Source organism: Pleurodeles waltl, chromosome 10, assembly GCF_031143425.1.
Source record: "Pleurodeles waltl isolate 20211129_DDA chromosome 10, aPleWal1.hap1.20221129, whole genome shotgun sequence".
Taxonomy (NCBI): Eukaryota; Metazoa; Chordata; class Amphibia; order Caudata; family Salamandridae; genus Pleurodeles; species Pleurodeles waltl.
Genome location: NC_090449.1, coordinates 573,439,193 through 573,458,202, shown reverse-complemented (window position 1 = coordinate 573,458,202; position 19,010 = coordinate 573,439,193). Strand labels below are relative to the sequence as shown.

Genomic DNA, 19,010 nt, shown 5'->3' with positions numbered 1-19,010 from the left:
TACAAACCTTATTATCGATGAAAGGCCTTGAGCACTCGGCCTTCTAAAGATTTCCTGATCAACTCTTTAATACACTTCCCAACATGTTCTTAGGGCCACCAATCTGCACTTCTTGGGTCCCTCAAATTATATGGGGAAAACAGCTCTTTTCCCAAAGGATTTTTAAATGCTCTTTTGATGTAGTAGCTTTCTCTACATCTCCGATAGGATCACCACAAAAATCACAATCTCACTGTAAATACAAAACATATTTATCATTACTCTTTTCTGCCTTCCTTTTTAAACAATCATTTAGGTTCTCTTCCTTCAAATCATCTGACATGCCTTTTGCGTCGCTAAGGACACCTTTTCCTTTTGTGGTGGTTTGACCCTTTTTCCCATTTTGTGATTATCTGCTTTATCTCTTCGTTGTATTCATCCATTTCCCTTTCTTTTCATTATTCTCCATGTCCTTAGCAGACAATGACCAATACTTATTTCCTGATCCTTGATCCTTTTTCTTCTTTCCTAACATACACTCTATCGCCTCCTGAACCGAAGACTTCATTTTGTGCTGTATTAATATTCTCATTATCTACTGATTTAGGCCCTCATTACAGCCTCAGAGGGGAAACTTGCAGCGCTGCCCTGCCGGATTAGAAATGCCGCCACCACCATGCTGCCTTGTGGCGGGAGCCTGGCGGTGGCAATGTTTCATCTGTGGCAGTTCTGCCACGTTCATTATATGGCAGTCTGGACCGCCATGCCGTTGGCGGAAATTACCGCCACCGCCGGCATGGCAGTCCACACCGCCATGTTCATAATGACCACCTTAGTCTTCCCTCTGGAATCTCCACAACATATCTGTAGGAAGTTGGCTCTGTATGTGCTATTTCAAAGTAAGGAATAGCATGCACAGAGTCCAAGGGTTCCCCTTAGAGGTAAAATAGTGGTAAAAAGAGATAATACTAATGCTCTATTTTGTGGTAGTGTGGTCGAGCAGTAGGCTTATCCAAGGAGTAGTGTTAAGCATTTGTTGTACATACACATAGACAATAAATGAGGTACACACACTCAGAGACAAATCCAGCCAATAGGTTTTGTTATAGAAAAATATCTTTTCTTAGTTTATTTTAAGAACCACAGGTTCCAATTCTACATGTAATATCTCATTTGAAAGGTATTGCAGGTAAGTACTTTAGGAACTTTAAATCATAAAAATTGCATGTATACTTTACAAGTTATTGACAAATAGCTGTTTTAAAAGTGGACACAGTGCAATTTTCACAGTTCCTGGGGGAGGTAAGTTTTTGTTAGTTTTACCAGGTAAGTAAGACACTTACAGGGTTCAGTTCTTGGTCCAAGGTAGCCCACCGTTGGAGGTTCAGAGCAACCCCAAAGTCACCACACCAGCAGCTCAGGGCCGGTCAGGTGCAGAGTTCAAAGTGGTGCCCAAAACACATAGGCTAGAATGGAGAGAAGGGGGTGCCCCGGTACCGGTCTGCTTGCAGGTAAGTACCCGCGTCTTCGGTGGCAGACCAGGGGGGTTTTGTAGGGCACCGGGGGGGACACAAGCCCACACAGAAATTTCACCCTCAGCGGCGCGGGGGCGGCCGGGTGCAGTGTAGAAACAAGCGTCGGGTTCGCAATGTTAGTCTATGAGAGATCTCGGGATCTCTTCAGCGCTGCAGGCAGGCAAGGGGGGGGTTCCTCGGGGAAACCTCCACTTGGGCAAGGGAGAGGGACTCCTGGGGGTCACTTCTCCAGTGAAAGTCCGGTCCTTCAGGTCCTGGGGGCTGCGGGTGCAGGGTCTCTCCCAGGCGTCGGGACTTAGGATTCAAAGAGTCGCGTCAGGGGAAGCCTCGGGATTCCCTCTGCAGGCGGCGCTGTGGGGGCTCAGGGGGGACAGGTTTTGGTACTCACAGTATCAGAGTAGTCCTGGGGTCCCTCCTGAGGTGTTGGGTCTCCACCAGCCGAGTCGGGGTCGCCGGGTGCAGTGTTGCAAGTCTCACGCTTCTTGCGGGGAGCTTGCAGGGTTCTTTCAAGGCTGCTGGAAACAAAGTTGCAGCCTTTCTTGGAGCAGGTCCGCTGTCCTCGGGAGTTTCTTGTCTTTTCGAAGCAGGGGCAGTCCTCAGAGGATGTCGAGGTCGCTGGTCCCTTTGGAAGGCGTCGCTGGAGCAGGATCTTTGGAAGGCAGGAGACAGGCCGGTGAGTTTCTGGAGCCAAGGCAGTTGTCGTCTTCTGGTCTTCCTCTGCAGGGGTTTTCAGCTAGGCAGTCCTTCTTCTTGTAGTTGCAGGAATCTAATTTTCTAGGGTTCAGGGTAGCCCTTAAATACTAAATTTAAGGGCGTGTTTAGGTCTGGGGGGTTAGTAGCCAATGGCTACTAGCCCTGAGGGTGGGTACACCCTCTTTGTGCCTCCTCCCAAGGGGAGGGGGTCACAATCCTAACCCTATTGGGGGAATCCTCCATCTGCAAGATGGAGGATTTCTAAAAGTCAGAGTCACCTCAGCTCAGGACACCTTAGGGGCTGTCCTGACTGGCCAGTGACTCCTCCTTGTTGCTTTCTTTGTTCCCTCCAGCCTTGCCGCCAAAAGTGGGGGCCGTGGCCGGAGGGGGCGGGCAACTCCACTAAGCTGGAGTGCCCTGCTGGGCTGTGACAAAGGGGTGAGCCTTTGAGGCTCACCGCCAGGTGTCACAGCTCCTGTCTGGGGGAGGTGTTAGCATCTCCACCCAGTGCAGGCTTTGTTACTGGCCTCAGAGTGACAAAGGCACTCTCCCCATGGGGCCAGCAACATGTCTCTAGTGTGGCAGGCTGCTGGAACTAGTCAGCCTACACAGACAGTCGGTTAAGTTTCAGGGGGCACCTCTAAGGTGCCCTCTGTGGTGTATTTTACAATAACATGTACACTGGCATCAGTGTGCATTTATTGTGCTGAGAAGTTTGATACCAAACTTCCCAGTTTTCAGTGTAGCCATTATGGTGCTGTGGAGTTCGTGTTTGACAGACTCCCAGACCATATACTCTTATGGCTACCCTGCACTTACAATGTCTAAGGTTTTGTTTAGACACTGTAGGGGTACCATGCTCATGCACTGGTACCCTCACCTATGGTATAGTGCACCCTGCCTTAGGGCTGTAAGGCCTGCTAGAGGGGTGTCTTACCTATACTGCATAGGCAGTGAGAGGCTGGCATGGCACCCTGAGGGGAGTGCCATGTCGACTTACTCGTTTTGTCCTCACTAGCACACACAAGCTGGCAAGCAGTGTGTCTGTGCTGAGTGAGCGGTCTCCAGGGTGGCATAAGACATGCTGCAGCCCTTAGAGACCTTCCTTGGCATCAGGGCCCTTGGTACTAGAAGTACCAGTTACAAGGGACTTATCTGGATGCCAGGGTCTGCCAATTGTGGATACAAAAGTACAGGTTAGGGAAAGAACACTGGTGCTGGGGCCTGGTTAGCAGGCCTCAGCACACTTTCAATTGTAAACATAGCATCAGCAAAGGCAAAAAGTCAGGGGGCAACCATGCCAAGGAGGCATTTCCTTACACAACCCCCCCCAAACGAAAGAGGATGAGACTAACCTTTCCCAAGAGAGTCTTCATTTTCTAAGTGGAAGAACCTGGAAAGGCCATCTGCATTGGCATGGGCAGTCCCAGGTCTGTGTTCCACTATAAAGTCCATTCCCTGTAGGGAGATGGACCACCTCAACAGTTTAGGATTTTCACCTTTCATTTGCATCAGCCATTTGAGAGGTCTGTGGTCAGTTTGAACTAGGAAGTGAGTCCCAAAGAGGTATGGTCTCAGCTTCTTCAGGGACCAAACCACAGCAAAGGCCTCCCTCTCAATGGCACTCCAACGCTGCTCCCTGGGGAGTAACCTCCTGCTAATGAAAGCAACAGGCTGGTCAAGGCCATCATCATTTGTTTGGGACAAAACTGCCCCTATCCCATGTTCAGAGGCATCAGTCTGCACAATGAACTGCTTAGAATAATCTGGAGCTTTTAGAACTGGTGCTGAGCACATTGCTTGTTTCAGGGTGTCAAAGGCCTGTTGGCATTCCACAGTCCAGTTCACTTTCTTGGGCATTTTCTTGGAGGTGAGTTCAGTGAGGGCTGTCACAATGGATCCATATCCCTTCACAAACCTCCTGTAATACCCAGTCAAGCCAAGGAATGCCCTGACTTGAGTCTGGGTTTTTGGAGTTACCCAGTCCAGAATAGTCTGGATCTTGGGTTGGAGTGGCTGAACTTGGCCTCCACCTACAAGGTGGCCCAAGTAAACCACAGTTCCCTGCCCTATCTGGCATTTGGATGCCTTGATAGAGAGGCCTGCAGATTGCAGAGCCTTCAAAACCTTCTTCAGGTGGACCAGGTGATCCTGCCAGGTGGAGCTAAAGACAGCAATATCATCAAGATAAGCTGTGCTAAAGGACTCCAAGCCAGCAAGGACTTGATTCACCAACCTTTGGAAGGTGGCAGGGGCATTCTTTAAACCAAAGGGCATAACAGTAAACTGATAATGCCCATCAGGTGTGGAGAATGCTGTTTTCTCTTTTGCTCCAGGTGCCATTTTTATTTGCCAGTACCCTGCTGTCAAGTCAAAGGTACTTAAGAATTTGGCAGCACCTAATTTATCTATGAGCTCATCAGCTCTAGGAATTGGATGAGCATCTGTCTTGGTGACAGAATTGAGCCCCCTGTAGTCCACACAAAACCTCATCTCTTTCTTTCCATCTTTGGTGTGAGGTTTGGGGACTAAGACCACTGGGCTAGCCCAGGGGCTGTCAGAGCGCTCAATTACTCCCAATTCCAGCATCTTGTGGACTTCCACCTTGATGCTTTCCTTAACATGGTCAGATTGTCTAAAGATTTTGTTCTTGACAGGCATGCTGTCTCCTGTGTCCACATCATGGGTACACAGGTGTGTCTGACCAGGGGTTAAGGAGAAGAGTTCAGGAAACTGTTGTAGGACTCTCCTACAATCAGCTTGCTGTTGGCCAGAGAGGGTGTCTGAGTAGATCACTCCATCTACTGAGCCATCTTTTGGGTCTGATGACAGAAGATCAGGGAGAGGTTCACTCTCTGCCTCCTGATCCTCATCTGTTACCATCAACAGATTTACATCAGCCCTGTCATGGAAGAGCTTAAGGCGGTTCACATGGATCACCCTCTTGGGGCTCCTGCTTGTGCCCAGGTCCACCAGGTAGGTGACCTGACTCTTCCTTTCTAGCACTGGGTAAGGGCCACTCCATTTGTCCTGGAGTGCCAAGGGAGCCACAGGCTCCAGAACCCAGACTTTCTGCCCTGGTTGGAACTCAACCAGTGCAGCCTTTTGGTCATACCAAAACTTCTGGAGTTGTTGGCTGGCCTCAAGGTTTTTGGTTGCCTTTTCCATGTACTCTGCCATTCTAGAGCGAAGGCCAAGTACATAGTCCACTATGTCTTGTTTAGGCTCATGAAGAGGTCTCTCCCAGCCTTCTTTAACAAGAGCAAGTGGTCCCCTTACAGGATGACCAAACAGAAGTTCAAAGGGTGAGAATCCTACTCCCTTCTGTGGCACCTCTCTGTAAGCGAAAAGCAGACATGGCAAGAGGACATCCCATCTCCTTTTGAGCTTTTCTGGGAGCCCCATGATCATGCCTTTTAATGTCTTGTTGAATCTCTCAACTAAGCCATTAGTTTGTGGATGGTATGGTGTAGTGAATTTGTAAGTCACTCCACACTCATTCCACATGTGTTTTAGGTATGCTGACATGAAGTTGGTACCTCTGTCAGACACCACCTCCTTAGGGAAACCCACTCTGGTAAAGATACCAATGAGGGCCTTGGCTACTGCAGGGGCAGTAGTCGACCTAAGGGGAATAGCTTCAGGATACCTGGTAGCATGATCCACTACTACCAGGATATACATATTTCCTGAGGCTGTGGGAGGTTCCAGTGGACCAACTATGTCCACACCCACTCTTTCAAAGGGGACCCCCACCACTGGAAGTGGAATGAGGGGGGCCTTTGGGTGCCCACCTGTCTTACCACTGGCTTGACAGGTGGGGCAGGAGAGGCAAAACTCCTTAACCATGTTGGACATATTGGGCCAGTAGAAGTGGTTGACTAGCCTCTCCCACGTCTTGGTTTGTCCCAAATGTCCAGCAAGGGGAATGTCATGGGCCAATGTTAGGATGAACTCTCTGAACAGCTGAGGCACTACCACTCTCCTAGTGGCACCAGGTTTGGGGTCTCTGGCCTCAGTGTACAGGAGTCCATCTTCCCAATAGACCCTATGTGTTCCATTTTTCTTGCCCTTGGACTCTTCAGCAGCTTGCTGCCTAAGGCCTTCAAGAGAGGGACAGGTTTCTTGTCCCTTACACAGCTCCTCCCTTGAGGGTCCCCCTGGGCCTAAGAGCTCAACCTGATAAGGTTCAAGCTCCAAAGGCTCAGTTCCCTCAGAGGGCAGAACTTCTTCCTGAGAAGAGAGGTTCCCTTTCTTTTGCTGTGTTGCAGTTGGTTTCCCAACTGACTTTCCTTTCCTCTTGGTAGGCTGGGCCATTCTTCCAGACTCCAGCTCTACTTGTTCACCCTGTGCCTTGCACTGTGCTCTTGTTTTCACACACACCAGTTCAGGGATACCCAGCATTGCTGCATGGGTTTTTAGTTCTACCTCAGCCCATGCTGAGGACTCCAGGTCATTTCCAAGCAGACAGTCCACTGGGATATTTGAGGAGACCACCACCTGTTTCAGGCCATTGACCCCTCCCCATTCTAAAGTAACCATTGCCATGGGATGTACTTTTCTCTGATTGTCAGCGTTGGTGACTGTGTAAGTTTTTCCAGTCAGGTATTGGCCAGGGGAAACCAGTTTCTCTGTCACCATGGTGACACTGGCACCTGTATCCCTCAGGCCCTCTATTCTAGTCCCATTAATTAAGAGTTGCTGTCTGTATTTTTGCATGTTAGGCGGCCAGACAGCTAGTGTGGCTAAATCCACCCCACCCTCAGAAACTAGAGTAGCTTCAGTGTGGACCCTGATTTGCTCTGGGCACACTGTTGATCCCACTTGGAGACTAGCCATACCAGTGTTACCTGGATGGGAGTTTGGAGTGGAACCTTTCTTGGGACAGGCCTTGTCTCCAGTTTGGTGTCCATGCTGTTTACAGCTATGACACCAGGCCTTTTTGGGATCAAAGTTTTTACCCTTGTACCCATTGTTTTGTGAAGAGGCTCTGGGCCCACCCTCCTGTGCAGGTTTTTGGGGGCCTGTAGAAGACTCTTTACTATTTTTAGTTTTGGTTGTCTCATCACCCTTCCCCTGGGGAGTCTTTGTGACCCCTTTCTTTTGGTCACCCCCTGTTGAAGTCTTGGACACCCTTGTCTTGACCCAATGGTCCGCCTTCTTTCCCAATTCTTGGGGAGAAATTGGTCCTAGGTCTACTAGATGCTGATGCAGTTTATCATTGAAACAATTACTCAATAGGTGTTCTTTCACAAATAAATTGTACAGCCCATCATAATTACTTACACCACTGCCTTGAATCCAACCATCTAGTGTTTTCACTGAGTAGTCTACAAAGTCAACCCAGGTCTGGCTCGAGGATTTTTGAGCCCCCCTGAATCTAATCCTATACTCCTCAGTGGAGAATCCAAAGCCCTCAATCAGGGTACCCTTCATGAGGTCATAAGATTCTGCATCTTGTCCAGAGAGTGTGAGGAGTCTATCCCTACACTTTCCTGTGAACATTTCCCAAAGGAGAGCACCCCAGTGAGATCTGTTCACTTTTCTGGTTACACAAGCCCTCTCAAAAGCTGTGAACCATTTGGTGATGTCATCACCATCTTCATATTTAGTTACAATCCCTTTAGGGATTTTCAACATGTCAGGAGAATCTCTGACCCTATTTATGTTGCTGCCACCATTGATGGGTCCTAGGCCCATCTCTTGTCTTTCCCTCTCTATGGCTAGGATCTGTCTTTCCAAAGCCAATCTTTTGGCCATCCTGGCTAACTGGATGTCCTCTTCACTGGGGTTATCCTCAGTGATTTCAGAGGTGTTGGTCTCTCCTGTGAGGGAACCAGCATCTCTGACTATTATTTTTGGAGTCAGGGTTTGAGGGACCCTGTTCTCCCTAGATAGGACTGGTAGGGGGGAATTTTTCCTCCAAGTCACTATCCTCTTCCTCTGAGTTGCCACCCTCAGAGGGGTTGGCCTTTTCAAACTCTGCCAAAAGCTCCTGGAGCTGTATTTTGGTAGGTTTGGGGCCCATTGTTATTTTCTTTATTTTACAGAGTGACCTTAGCTCCCTCATCTTAAGATGGAGGTAAGGTGTGGTGTCGAGTTCCACCACAGTCACATCTGTGCTAGACATTTTGCTTCTAAAAGTTGGAATACTTTTTAAGAATCTACAACTGGTTCTAGAATCTAATTCAAACTTTTACAAACTTTTAAACTCTAAAAGAAATGCTAAACAGGATCTAACACAAGGCCCTAGCAGGTCTTTTAAGAATTTAGAAAACTTTTCAAATTGCAAAAATCAATTTCTAATGACAATTTTGGAATTTGTCGTGTGATCAGGTATTGGCTGAGTAGTCCAGCAAATGCAAAGTCTTGTACCCCACCGCTGATCCACCAATGTAGGAAGTTGGCTCTGTATGTGCTATTTCAAAGTAAGGAATAGCATGCACAGAGTCCAAGGGTTCCCCTTAGAGGTAAAATAGTGGTAAAAAGAGATAATACTAATGCTCTATTTTGTGGTAGTGTGGTCGAGCAGTAGGCTTATCCAAGGAGTAGTGTTAAGCATTTGTTGTACATACACATAGACAATAAATGAGGTACACACACTCAGAGACAAATCCAGCCAATAGGTTTTGTTATAGAAAAATATCTTTTCTTAGTTTATTTTAAGAACCACAGGTTCCAATTCTACATGTAATATCTCATTTGAAAGGTATTGCAGGTAAGTACTTTAGGAACTTTAAATCATAAAAATTGCATGTATACTTTACAAGTTATTGACAAATAGCTGTTTTAAAAGTGGACACAGTGCAATTTTCACAGTTCCTGGGGGAGGTAAGTTTTTGTTAGTTTTACCAGGTAAGTAAGACACTTACAGGGTTCAGTTCTTGGTCCAAGGTAGCCCACCGTTGGAGGTTCAGAGCAACCCCAAAGTCACCACACCAGCAGCTCAGGGCCGGTCAGGTGCAGAGTTCAAAGTGGTGCCCAAAACACATAGGCTAGAATGGAGAGAAGGGGGTGCCCCGGTTCCGGTCTGCTTGCAGGTAAGTACCCGCGTCTTCGGAGGGCAGACCAGGGGGGTTTTGTAGGGCACCGGGGGGGACACAAGCCCACACAGAAATTTCACCCTCAGCGGCGCGGGGGCGGCCGGGTGCAGTGTAGAAACAAGCGTCGGGTTCGCAATGTTAGTCTATGAGGGATCTCGGGATCTCTTCAGCGCTGCAGGCAGGCAAGGGGGGGGTTCCTCGGGGAAACCTCCACTTGGGCAAGGGAGAGGGACTCCTGGGGGTCACTTCTCCAGTGAAAGTCCGGTCCTTCAGGTCCTGGGGGCTGCGGGTGCAGGGTCTCTCCCAGGCGTCGGGACTTAGGATTCAAAGAGTCGCGGTCAGGGGAAGCCTCGGGATTCCCTCTGCAGGCGGCGCTGTGGGGGCTCAGGGGGGACAGGTTTTGGTACTCACAGTATCAGAGTAGTCCTGGGGTCCCTCCTGAGGTGTTGGGTCTCCACCAGCCGAGTCGGGGTCGCCGGGTGCAGTGTTGCAAGTCTCACGCTTCTTGCGGGGAGCTTGCAGGGTTCTTTCAAGGCTGCTGGAAACAAAGTTGCAGCCTTTCTTGGAGCAGGTCCGCTGTCCTCGGGAGTTTCTTGTCTTTTCGAAGCAGGGGCAGTCCTCAGAGGATGTCGAGGTCGCTGGTCCCTTTGGAAGGCGTCGCTGGATCAGGATCTTTGGAAGGCAGGAGACAGGCCGGTGAGTTTCTGGAGCCAAGGCAGTTGTCGTCTTCTGGTCTTCCTCTGCAGGGGTTTTCAGCTAGGCAGTCCTTCTTCTTGTAGTTGCAGGAATCTAATTTTCTAGGGTTCAGGGTAGCCCTTAAATACTAAATTTAAGGGCGTGTTTAGGTCTGGGGGGTTAGTAGCCAATGGCTACTAGCCCTGAGGGTGGGTACACCCTCTTTGTGCCTCCTCCCAAGGGGAGGGGGTCACAATCCTAACCCTATTGGGGGAATCCTCCATCTGCAAGATGGAGGATTTCTAAAAGTCAGAGTCACCTCAGCTCAGGACACCTTAGGGGCTGTCCTGACTGGCCAGTGACTCCTCCTTGTTGCTTTCTTTGTTCCCTCCAGCCTTGCCGCCAAAAGTGGGGGCCGTGGCCGGAGGGGGCGGGCAACTCCACTAAGCTGGAGTGCCCTGCTGGGCTGTGACAAAGGGGTGAGCCTTTGAGGCTCACCGCCAGGTGTCACAGCTCCTGCCTGGGGGAGGTGTTAGCATCTCCACCCAGTGCAGGCTTTGTTACTGGCCTCAGAGTGACAAAGGCACTCTCCCCATGGGGCCAGCAACATGTCTCTAGTGTGGCAGGCTGCTGGAACTAGTCAGCCTACACAGACAGTCGGTTAAGTTTCAGGGGGCACCTCTAAGGTGCCCTCTGTGGTGTATTTTACAATAACATGTACACTGGCATCAGTGTGCATTTATTGTGCTGAGAAGTTTGATACCAAACTTCCCAGTTTTCAGTGTAGCCATTATGGTGCTGTGGAGTTCGTGTTTGACAGACTCCCAGACCATATACTCTTATGGCTACCCTGCACTTACAATGTCTAAGGTTTTGTTTAGACACTGTAGGGGTACCATGCTCATGCACTGGTACCCTCACCTATGGTATAGTGCACCCTGCCTTAGGGCTGTAAGGCCTGCTAGAGGGGTGTCTTACCTATACTGCATAGGCAGTGAGAGGCTGGCATGGCACCCTGAGGGGAGTGCCATGTCGACTTACTCGTTTTGTCCTCACTAGCACACACAAGCTGGCAAGCAGTGTGTCTGTGCTGAGTGAGAGGTCTCCGGGGTGGCATAAGACATGCTGCAGCCCTTAGAGACCTTCCTTGGCATCAGGGCCCTTGGTACTAGAAGTACCAGTTACAAGGGACTTATCTGGATGCCAGGGTCTGCCAATTGTGGATACAAAAGTACAGGTTAGGGAAAGAACACTGGTGCTGGGGCCTGGTTAGCAGGCCTCAGCACACTTTCAATTGTAAACATAGCATCAGCAAAGGCAAAAAGTCAGGGGGCAACCATGCCAAGGAGGCATTTCCTTACAATATCTTTCCTGTTTAGATGTCATTTATTTCTAACAAAAACCCTAAATAACTCTTAAATAATGTAAGACAATGGGTGTACTATATGGCAAGGTTGCGGTCATGTCTTGTAGTACACTTCCATTTATCTCCTTGGGTCCAGTCAGACTTATTTGCTCAACTCTTAGCTCGATCCTTTGGTAGTTATGGCACAGAGCAGCAAGGCTTAGCAAAATAACAATGTGTAAAGCATTTCACGACACCAAGCAATGAAATAAGAAAGTCACCAGGCAACAAGGAGAAACAACAACAGTTTATTGAGTTAGAGCGTAGTTTTATAAAATTATAGAGTCCTTCAAGACTAAAATTCATCAGAGATTCCCAGAGATATGAATGTTTAAACATTTAAAAATGTAACATCAAGCGCAAATAAGCATTGGCTAGTCAAAACTTTGCAAACTTTGGAAAACTTTGTTATACTGAGTTTGGCGACTCCAACCTGAGTCTGACAACCAAATCTAACAGGATAGAGATCTACTAGTCTAGAAGGGAAACTTTGGACAGTTACCTGGCCATCAGAGCATCTTTAAAGTGAGATCAAAACTTTACAGGACAACAGCCATTGACTTCTATGGAGTGGTCCCAATGCTGAAGGATGCATGCATAATGATGCTCAATGGATGCACTAGATGCTGTGTGGCCCATAGGGTTGACGTTCTGTTGAGTCCTCAGTTCACAGGTAAGTGGGGGCGACTCCACCCACAGATTTTGGGATCCCCCAAAGACCTCTATGCAAGTTTAAAGGGCTGCTGATGCACACTTGGGGTGGACGAGTCCAGTGACAACCAGCTCCCAAGGGTCCAGCAGACTTGAGTGCAACTTTTGGTTGGTCCTGAATTGTCTGTCGAAGTGCCCAGTGTCCAGTAGCAGCAGAAATGCTAGGAATATGGTTTTGGCTCTTCCAGCTTTAATGCTGCCAGTGCTATTCTAGGGGGCCAGCTAACTGACCCTTGAAGTCTCTGCTTCAGAGTGGGGCCGAGAATCAACTTTTCCCAGAGTCAGGCATGCAGAACAGGGTCCAAACTCCACTGGCCCAAAATGCAGCCGGTGCAGTGGCTCTGGCATCGCAGCCTATCTTTCTGCACTTCAGGTGCTAAAGGTGCCCATTATATCCCAGTAAGGTGCCCCAGGGGGACAACGCTGTCACTAGCCAATGGGCTAGTAGATCCCGTTCCACCTGGTGACACAGTTACGTTGATGTGTGGAATCTGGCTAACAGAGATTGCACTTTCCATGCCACAACTAACATGGCTGTAGTATTTCTTAAGTGTAAGGACCTTGGCAGCCCACTCCTGGTTCTAGAACCGGTTTTTCATCCTCTGGCTCTAACCTGTCTAGGGGAAACAAAGGGCTTCATGCGCGGGAGTGTTGTCACAGCATTGTCACCCTTTGGTGCTTACATTTCACGTTAACAACCTTTGCAACCCATCCTGTGGGTGGGGGTCACACCTCCAGTGCGCCACCAGCCTTTGTTTTCAGTCTGGCAGGTGTTCACATGTCTCCCCGGGGTGCAGAAATCTATCTCAATCCCTGTGACTCTCTGAAGTCACTAGACCACTGGGTAAAAGTACACTAACTTTTGCAAAAGTAGCTGGCATTAAAGTGGGCATAAATATTGACTGAACCATTAATTTGCATTTCATATACCCTTTTATTTCATACCTTACATGACAGGGTAAGGTAACCTCTGTCAGATGTTAGATGCATTGAAGTGCCAACCGTTAACACTGCAATTACATTATAAGGCTACTCAGGCCTCAGCAAACACTGATGCATTAGGAATTTGCTGCATAGATATAGCTGAAAATATATGTCTATTTTAAGAATGTACAGCTCCTTCCCATAGGGCTTCCTAGGTCTGCCTTAAAGGAGACATATTGTTGGGTAAGGGGCTTAGGGACATTGACATTAGTGGTAATGGCAAAGTCTGGTGTGCAGTGCATGCACAGACTCTTCAGTCTGCAATGGGAGGTGAAAGTCATATTTTCACTTTGTCATACACAGAGTGACACAACGAGTGCTGCAGCTCTTCCATGGGCAGCCAGTCTTACATGTTCTAGGTACATGGGTACCATATACTAGGGACTCATAAGTAGTCAGCACATGTCAATTGGGGGTATCCAGTTCACCACAGTACTTTACAAAGGGAAAAAACACTGGCACTGAGGTCTGGGCAGCAGTCCTCAGTGCACTCTCTAAGTTGAAAACCACCAACTAGTAGTGCAAAAAAGGGCTAAAGCTGGGGGGGAAACTGCAGAAAGACTGTCTTCTTACAAATGGTCAACAAATCGTTATCTTACTCAAGGCACTCATCTTTCTTTCCAAATACTCCGCGAAGAAACGGCAACAACGACGACTTAATGTGGGTCAGATCCGCTGGCACACACCTATTGATTAACTTGCTATACTGACAAACCCTGAGTGGCTGCCAAAACAGGCATGACTACTGGGTGAAGACGTGCGTCATGACACCTTTCATGTTACAACAGCACTCCTCTATAAGCAGAGAAGCCTTTAAGTCCTAGCACAAGAACCCTCAGCGTGAGCTTCAAAGATTCTTTCAACACCCCTGGGCGAGAGGAGCTCTCAGGACAGGTACGTGCGGGCCAATTACAAATGTAAACCACACCTTGTACGCCCATTTAAAATAAAACGCGGTTTAGCTCAAACTCAGATGCCTCTCATTCTTAATAATACGCTGCCATTTGCTACATCTCCAAAAACAAACCTACAGGCGCCCATGAATGATTCCCTCCGCCAATTTACACTAACAGTCTCAAACTAGAAGGACAGAAATCTGAACACACGCTGCTTCCATGAATTGGGAGTGATGTCATCTTGAATGCTCTCAAGTAAAATCACATATAAGTCAATTGCGAAAATCAGTTTAATAGTACTTTTCTGACACAGGAGCATCACTTAGAGGAAGAACGGTGAAGTGGGGATCATTTATGGGTTAAGGAGGTTCTAATTCGAGATTGCTCATTCTGGTGATGTATTGTGATTCTTTAAAGTGCTGCTGGAGTGGCATTAAAAGATTTAAATGTATAATGATAGCCTCCGGTGGTGTATTCAAATACTTAGCAAACGTACACAGACACTGCCACAAACCATCTTTAACACTTAGTACACAACACCATACTCTAATATTAAGGTGTAAAATATATATGTGCTAAAGCAGAGCAGGTGTTTTGTAGCATCGTATTCAATGCAGCTTTTTGACAACTTGGAAGTACTACTTTTTCATCTTAACATCAGTATTTCATGACATGACACGTTATGAGATTTTTTTTTTAAAATATGTATTAATAAGTTTATTCCCTACTTTTGAGGTTCTGCCTTTTTTATTTCAATTTTGCATCAACTGCAACCTCAGCTGGTGCAGCAAAAGTGTTATTGCCCAAACCATTGTTATGATTATTATTTAAGACTAATGACAATTAGTTTGATTGAAACATGCTTTGCGTGGCCAACTACATGAAATGGACTCTCCATTTTTTTATTCATATTTCTGTCTTGTGTTTAAATGTCTGTTTTGTGCCCGGCATTACTCAAGACCGTTTTATTTTGCTAAAATTATATGCAAAATACTTATTTACTTGGGCTTTCAGTACTTATTTGAGCTTTCAGCTAATCCTCTTCGTCCATTGGTCTGTTGTTGTGTCATGACATTTTTCTTCCACCCACTACAGCATACAGCTTGGGGCAGTGGGTCAGCTCACTTCAGCTATTGGATAACTACACTGTGAGTGGCTACTCTCTGTCCTTTCACCACCAGCACATCCACACACAAAGGCCCTCATTACGAGTGGCCCAGTATTTTGATGTGATAATCATTGCATGAATAAAATATGGCATCAATGTGTTTGGATTTTATCAGAGGCAATAATTATGGCATATTCTGCCTACCAGTCCAATATCTTCATGCACCTGTAAATTCCAGCAAGTTTGACCTGCACTAGGTAATTACTAGGTGCGATAAACTTTGCATCACTTGTAATTGCGATCCATGTGCAAAAATGTGTTAAAAGGGGTCAATCATAACAAAGGCCAAAGTAGTTTTCCTACATGCCAAGGACTACTAGACCAAAACTTTTTTCTTTTAGCCATTTTGGTTATTTTGATTGATGAGGTTCAAGCAGTTTCTCCAACAATAAAGTTTTGCCAAAACTATGACCCAAAAAACAGCATTGACAAACCCTCGAGGCTGGTGGCAAACACCAGATCTATTGGGTTTGCAAAAGATTGTTAATGCCATGTAATACATAGCCCCTGAATTAGCCAATCATCTACCTGCCTGGTGATCACCTGTATTTTCTTTTTCTGCTTTCCCCCACTCCCACCCCAGCGCAAACATAGTGCCAGGGCCTGGCAGACTTGCACAGAAAAAAACTGAAAATCTGAGTGGACAGCTTTGTAAAATAAGTGCAACCTGTGCAGGGAAGGCTCAGCCCCCTCTACTTCTCTGGCCCCTGGTGCCACTGTACTGGGTGCATGACTGATAGCTTTTAGGCATTTAGGTTTGGAAAAATGCATTTAAAATACTTTGAAATTGTAATAAATGTACCTGTATATCTTATCGATGGAAAAAAAAACATTTCCATGTTTGATACTCTATGTAGTTTTGGCAATTTTCACTGACATAAATGTGTAGTCTGGTGTGCAAAGAGGCTTGCAACTATGCAGTGCATTATGTTGATCTGTGAACAGCCTCAAACTTTGCTCAGCAAAAGATTCTCAAATTCTTGTTGTATCAAAGGCACTGTTCAGCATGAGGCTCAAGCTGCCTGCCCCATTACTATTAATGAAGCAGGAACTGACTTTGAGCCTTGTGAGTGGTGGCTGCTACAGAACAGGGGTGGAAGGGCGGGGAGATGAAAAAAATAAAAAAGAACACTTACCTGTTCCGTCGGGTTCTGTTTCTCCTCCATAGAAGTTCCGTCTCTCCTCCATCCTTTTCCTGACTCCGGGCAGCACACAGGCTCCCAGACTCCCCCAAGCCAATCGCGTGCTGTGCTTGGTCTGAGCGGTGTGGTTCAGCGCTCAGACAGGGAGCACTGTTAAGGAGGACTGACTGCAGGCCTCCGGGGGTGCAGGAGACATCCATTCAAGCATTCGCATTAACATTCACAATGTGTCAGCACAGCACAGCAAACCCTGTCTCTTAAAGGGACATGGGCCACACCATTACAAAAGTTGCACATTGTGAACATTGTTAACAAGACATTGGGGGAGCATACAGCAAACTGTGGAACAGCTGTCTGCTTCTCCCAATGTCAGCATCCAACACACACACTGTAAATTGTCAGATGTTGCCCCAGGGCAGTTGTTAACCACTCCATGCTTTGTAACCGAAAGCAGTTACAAAGCATTTGTCAATTTTCTTGCGAGTAACAAGTGAGGGGCAACCCTTTCCCATCCGTTTTACGCTGCGATTTGCAAGCAGGAACGTAGCTATCAGTAGTGCAGCAGGTGTAGTGGCACCAAAACTTGTGGGTCAGACGGGCATACTGACCCATGACTAGTTCTGTTCTTACTACTCAACCAGGAGTTAGGGGGCACTATTATTTACTTGCAGGATGGCCCATGGTGCCCTCGCTGCGTCACAGCTTGCAAAGGCTTGAACCTGGGCGCTGCCATTTGTATCGGCAATTGTGACTGCATTGCCAGTTTAGACTTTGCGTTTGGGAAGTAAACTGTGCTTTGTACATCAGTTTTTCTAAAAAAAAGACCTGCATTTAACATAGCAGATGCAATCCGATATGTTTTCGCGCGGAATGCTGTGAGTGCCCTAGGGGACGTTAGATCAGTTTTCTGAAAACGTACAATCTGAACTGCAGTTTACTGGTTTTGACTGAATTCTGTTTAAGTGCTATCATTCTGATATCAGAACAGGGTCGCTTGCCTAACCGAAAGGGGGGGGGGGGGGGGGGGGGGTTACACATTTAAAAAGTAAGTGTGCTTGTTGTTTCAATATAAAGTTTTCAGCCTGTACATAAACTCGTGTGGTTTCACTGCTTGTATTGATAGAAGGATCCGCGATGTAGTCGGAATCGCAGTCATTGTATTTCGTCACAATTCACTTTTGTTTACCTACGAGTATGTTTCTGCTTGCCAAACTTTGGGATATTTGCATGCTACTTACTGCTAAATGCAGAGTCGGACTAGGACACAAAATAGGTCCGGGCACCAAATTGTAAGTGGCTTCCAACAGCGAATAAGATGGTTAAAAAAGAAAGTTGCAAATCAGGCAGCTTTAAATTGTAAAGAAAAGTTGCATAGGTATTTCTCAAGGTAAGAGCGACCTTACGCATTTGTGCTTGCTGCAGTCAATATGTGTGACCGTATCAGAGAAATCAACAGTAAAAACAGGCCCAGCAAACCAATTAAAGAGACCTATACACAGCTAATAACAAGCATTGGCAATACGAATGGGCCTGACGTATGAATGAACTGTCAGACCAGTCATAAAAATCCATGTAGGTTAATGTCAGAAAAGTGTCAGACAGGGATCGACACTAATTCTTCTGATCAATGTCTACCACTAATGCTTTTCTAGTACTCTGATTGATCGCAAGGTCACAATATAGCGCTCTATAAGTCTCTGTAAAGAAATATAGAGATGAGCCTCTCCAGTTGGTGGGGTGTATCTGGTTGCAATGACAGAAGGCTCAGAGGGGAAGCAGCATACCGGTCGGGCGGCACTCGGTGAATCACAGCAATTTAGTTTACGCCGTGTTTAAGCCACCCCTTATTAAATTAGCCCACACCTCTTTTAGAGACCACCTCCCACACTTTTTTCATACCACTTAATGCCATGGGTAAACCCGATGAGAAAGCGGAATCACATACCTTTGTTAGACAGCAGTCTTTTCAGAAAAAAAGGTGACAGCAGCCTGCAAAGTGTTCCCTCTTCACGGGTTGTTGCCGCTTACTCACACTGGGCGTGTAATGTATATGGAAATGGAATCCAAAGTGGGCGTGGCTTCTAGAGCTTGTTCTGTTTCAGGACATCCCAGCTTGATGACCTCTGAACACAGGGTAACAACGTTTTTGGTTTTTACTTACAACCGAATTCGGCTGTTTTCAAAGCTTCAGGATGTAGTCTTAGCATGTCTTGATTACGAGCGGAGATGCCACTATTGTTCTCATACAAAAGTCTTGTACAAGGGTTACTGCAAATTCATTTAATTAACTTTGATTTTTCCCTTCTTTCTTACATCGAGTGGCACATGGAGAGCTTTTCAGCCGATGAAAAGTACATACCGGGCCAAAACTGCAACAGAGTTAAGGGAGTGATAGAGCAGTGGCTCCCAAACTTTTAAGAACCACGATCCACTTTTTGCACGACAAACTTTTGTGACCCTCTCGCTTTAATGGGCATGAGATGGGTGATTTTTTTAATGTAACTAGAGCATCATACTTCAGTGCACTGTCATTCAGAGACAGCACATTTTCTGTCGTACTGGCCACTAAATTTGCAAACAGGTTTACTGATAAAACAATATAGTACACAAATGATAACCTGTGGAAATAAGGTTTCAGTAAATATTCAACATTTTGTGCATCACCAAGTAACATTTCTAAAATGTTTTGATCCTATTATAATCTTTGCTTCCATCTCGTTTCAGAGTTACAAAAAATGTACTTCAGTTTTGCTTGCCTAACTGCTGAATGTGTACAGTC

At 46.8% G+C, this 19,010-nt stretch overlaps 1 protein-coding gene across 3 annotated transcripts in view; it reads right to left on the bottom strand.

Annotated features, from left to right (window-relative positions):
* Positions 1–18,246, bottom strand: part of LOC138261722 (5-beta-cholestane-3-alpha,7-alpha-diol 12-alpha-hydroxylase-like) — a 298,234-nt gene extending 279,988 nt beyond the window's left edge. The window contains exon 1 of one of the 3 annotated variants that reach the window (XM_069211025.1): positions 18,177–18,246. Coding sequence is in view for 1 of the 3 variants with exons in the window: in XM_069211024.1 (XP_069067125.1) it covers positions 16,226–16,277 (52 nt within the window). In the remaining 2 variants the exon portion in view is untranslated. Of the gene's footprint in view, positions 1–16,225; positions 16,363–18,176 lie in introns of those variants that run through there. The other 2 variants (XM_069211026.1, XM_069211024.1) reach the window with 2 other exon arrangements.
* Between the last annotated feature and the right edge of the window lie 764 nt (positions 18,247–19,010).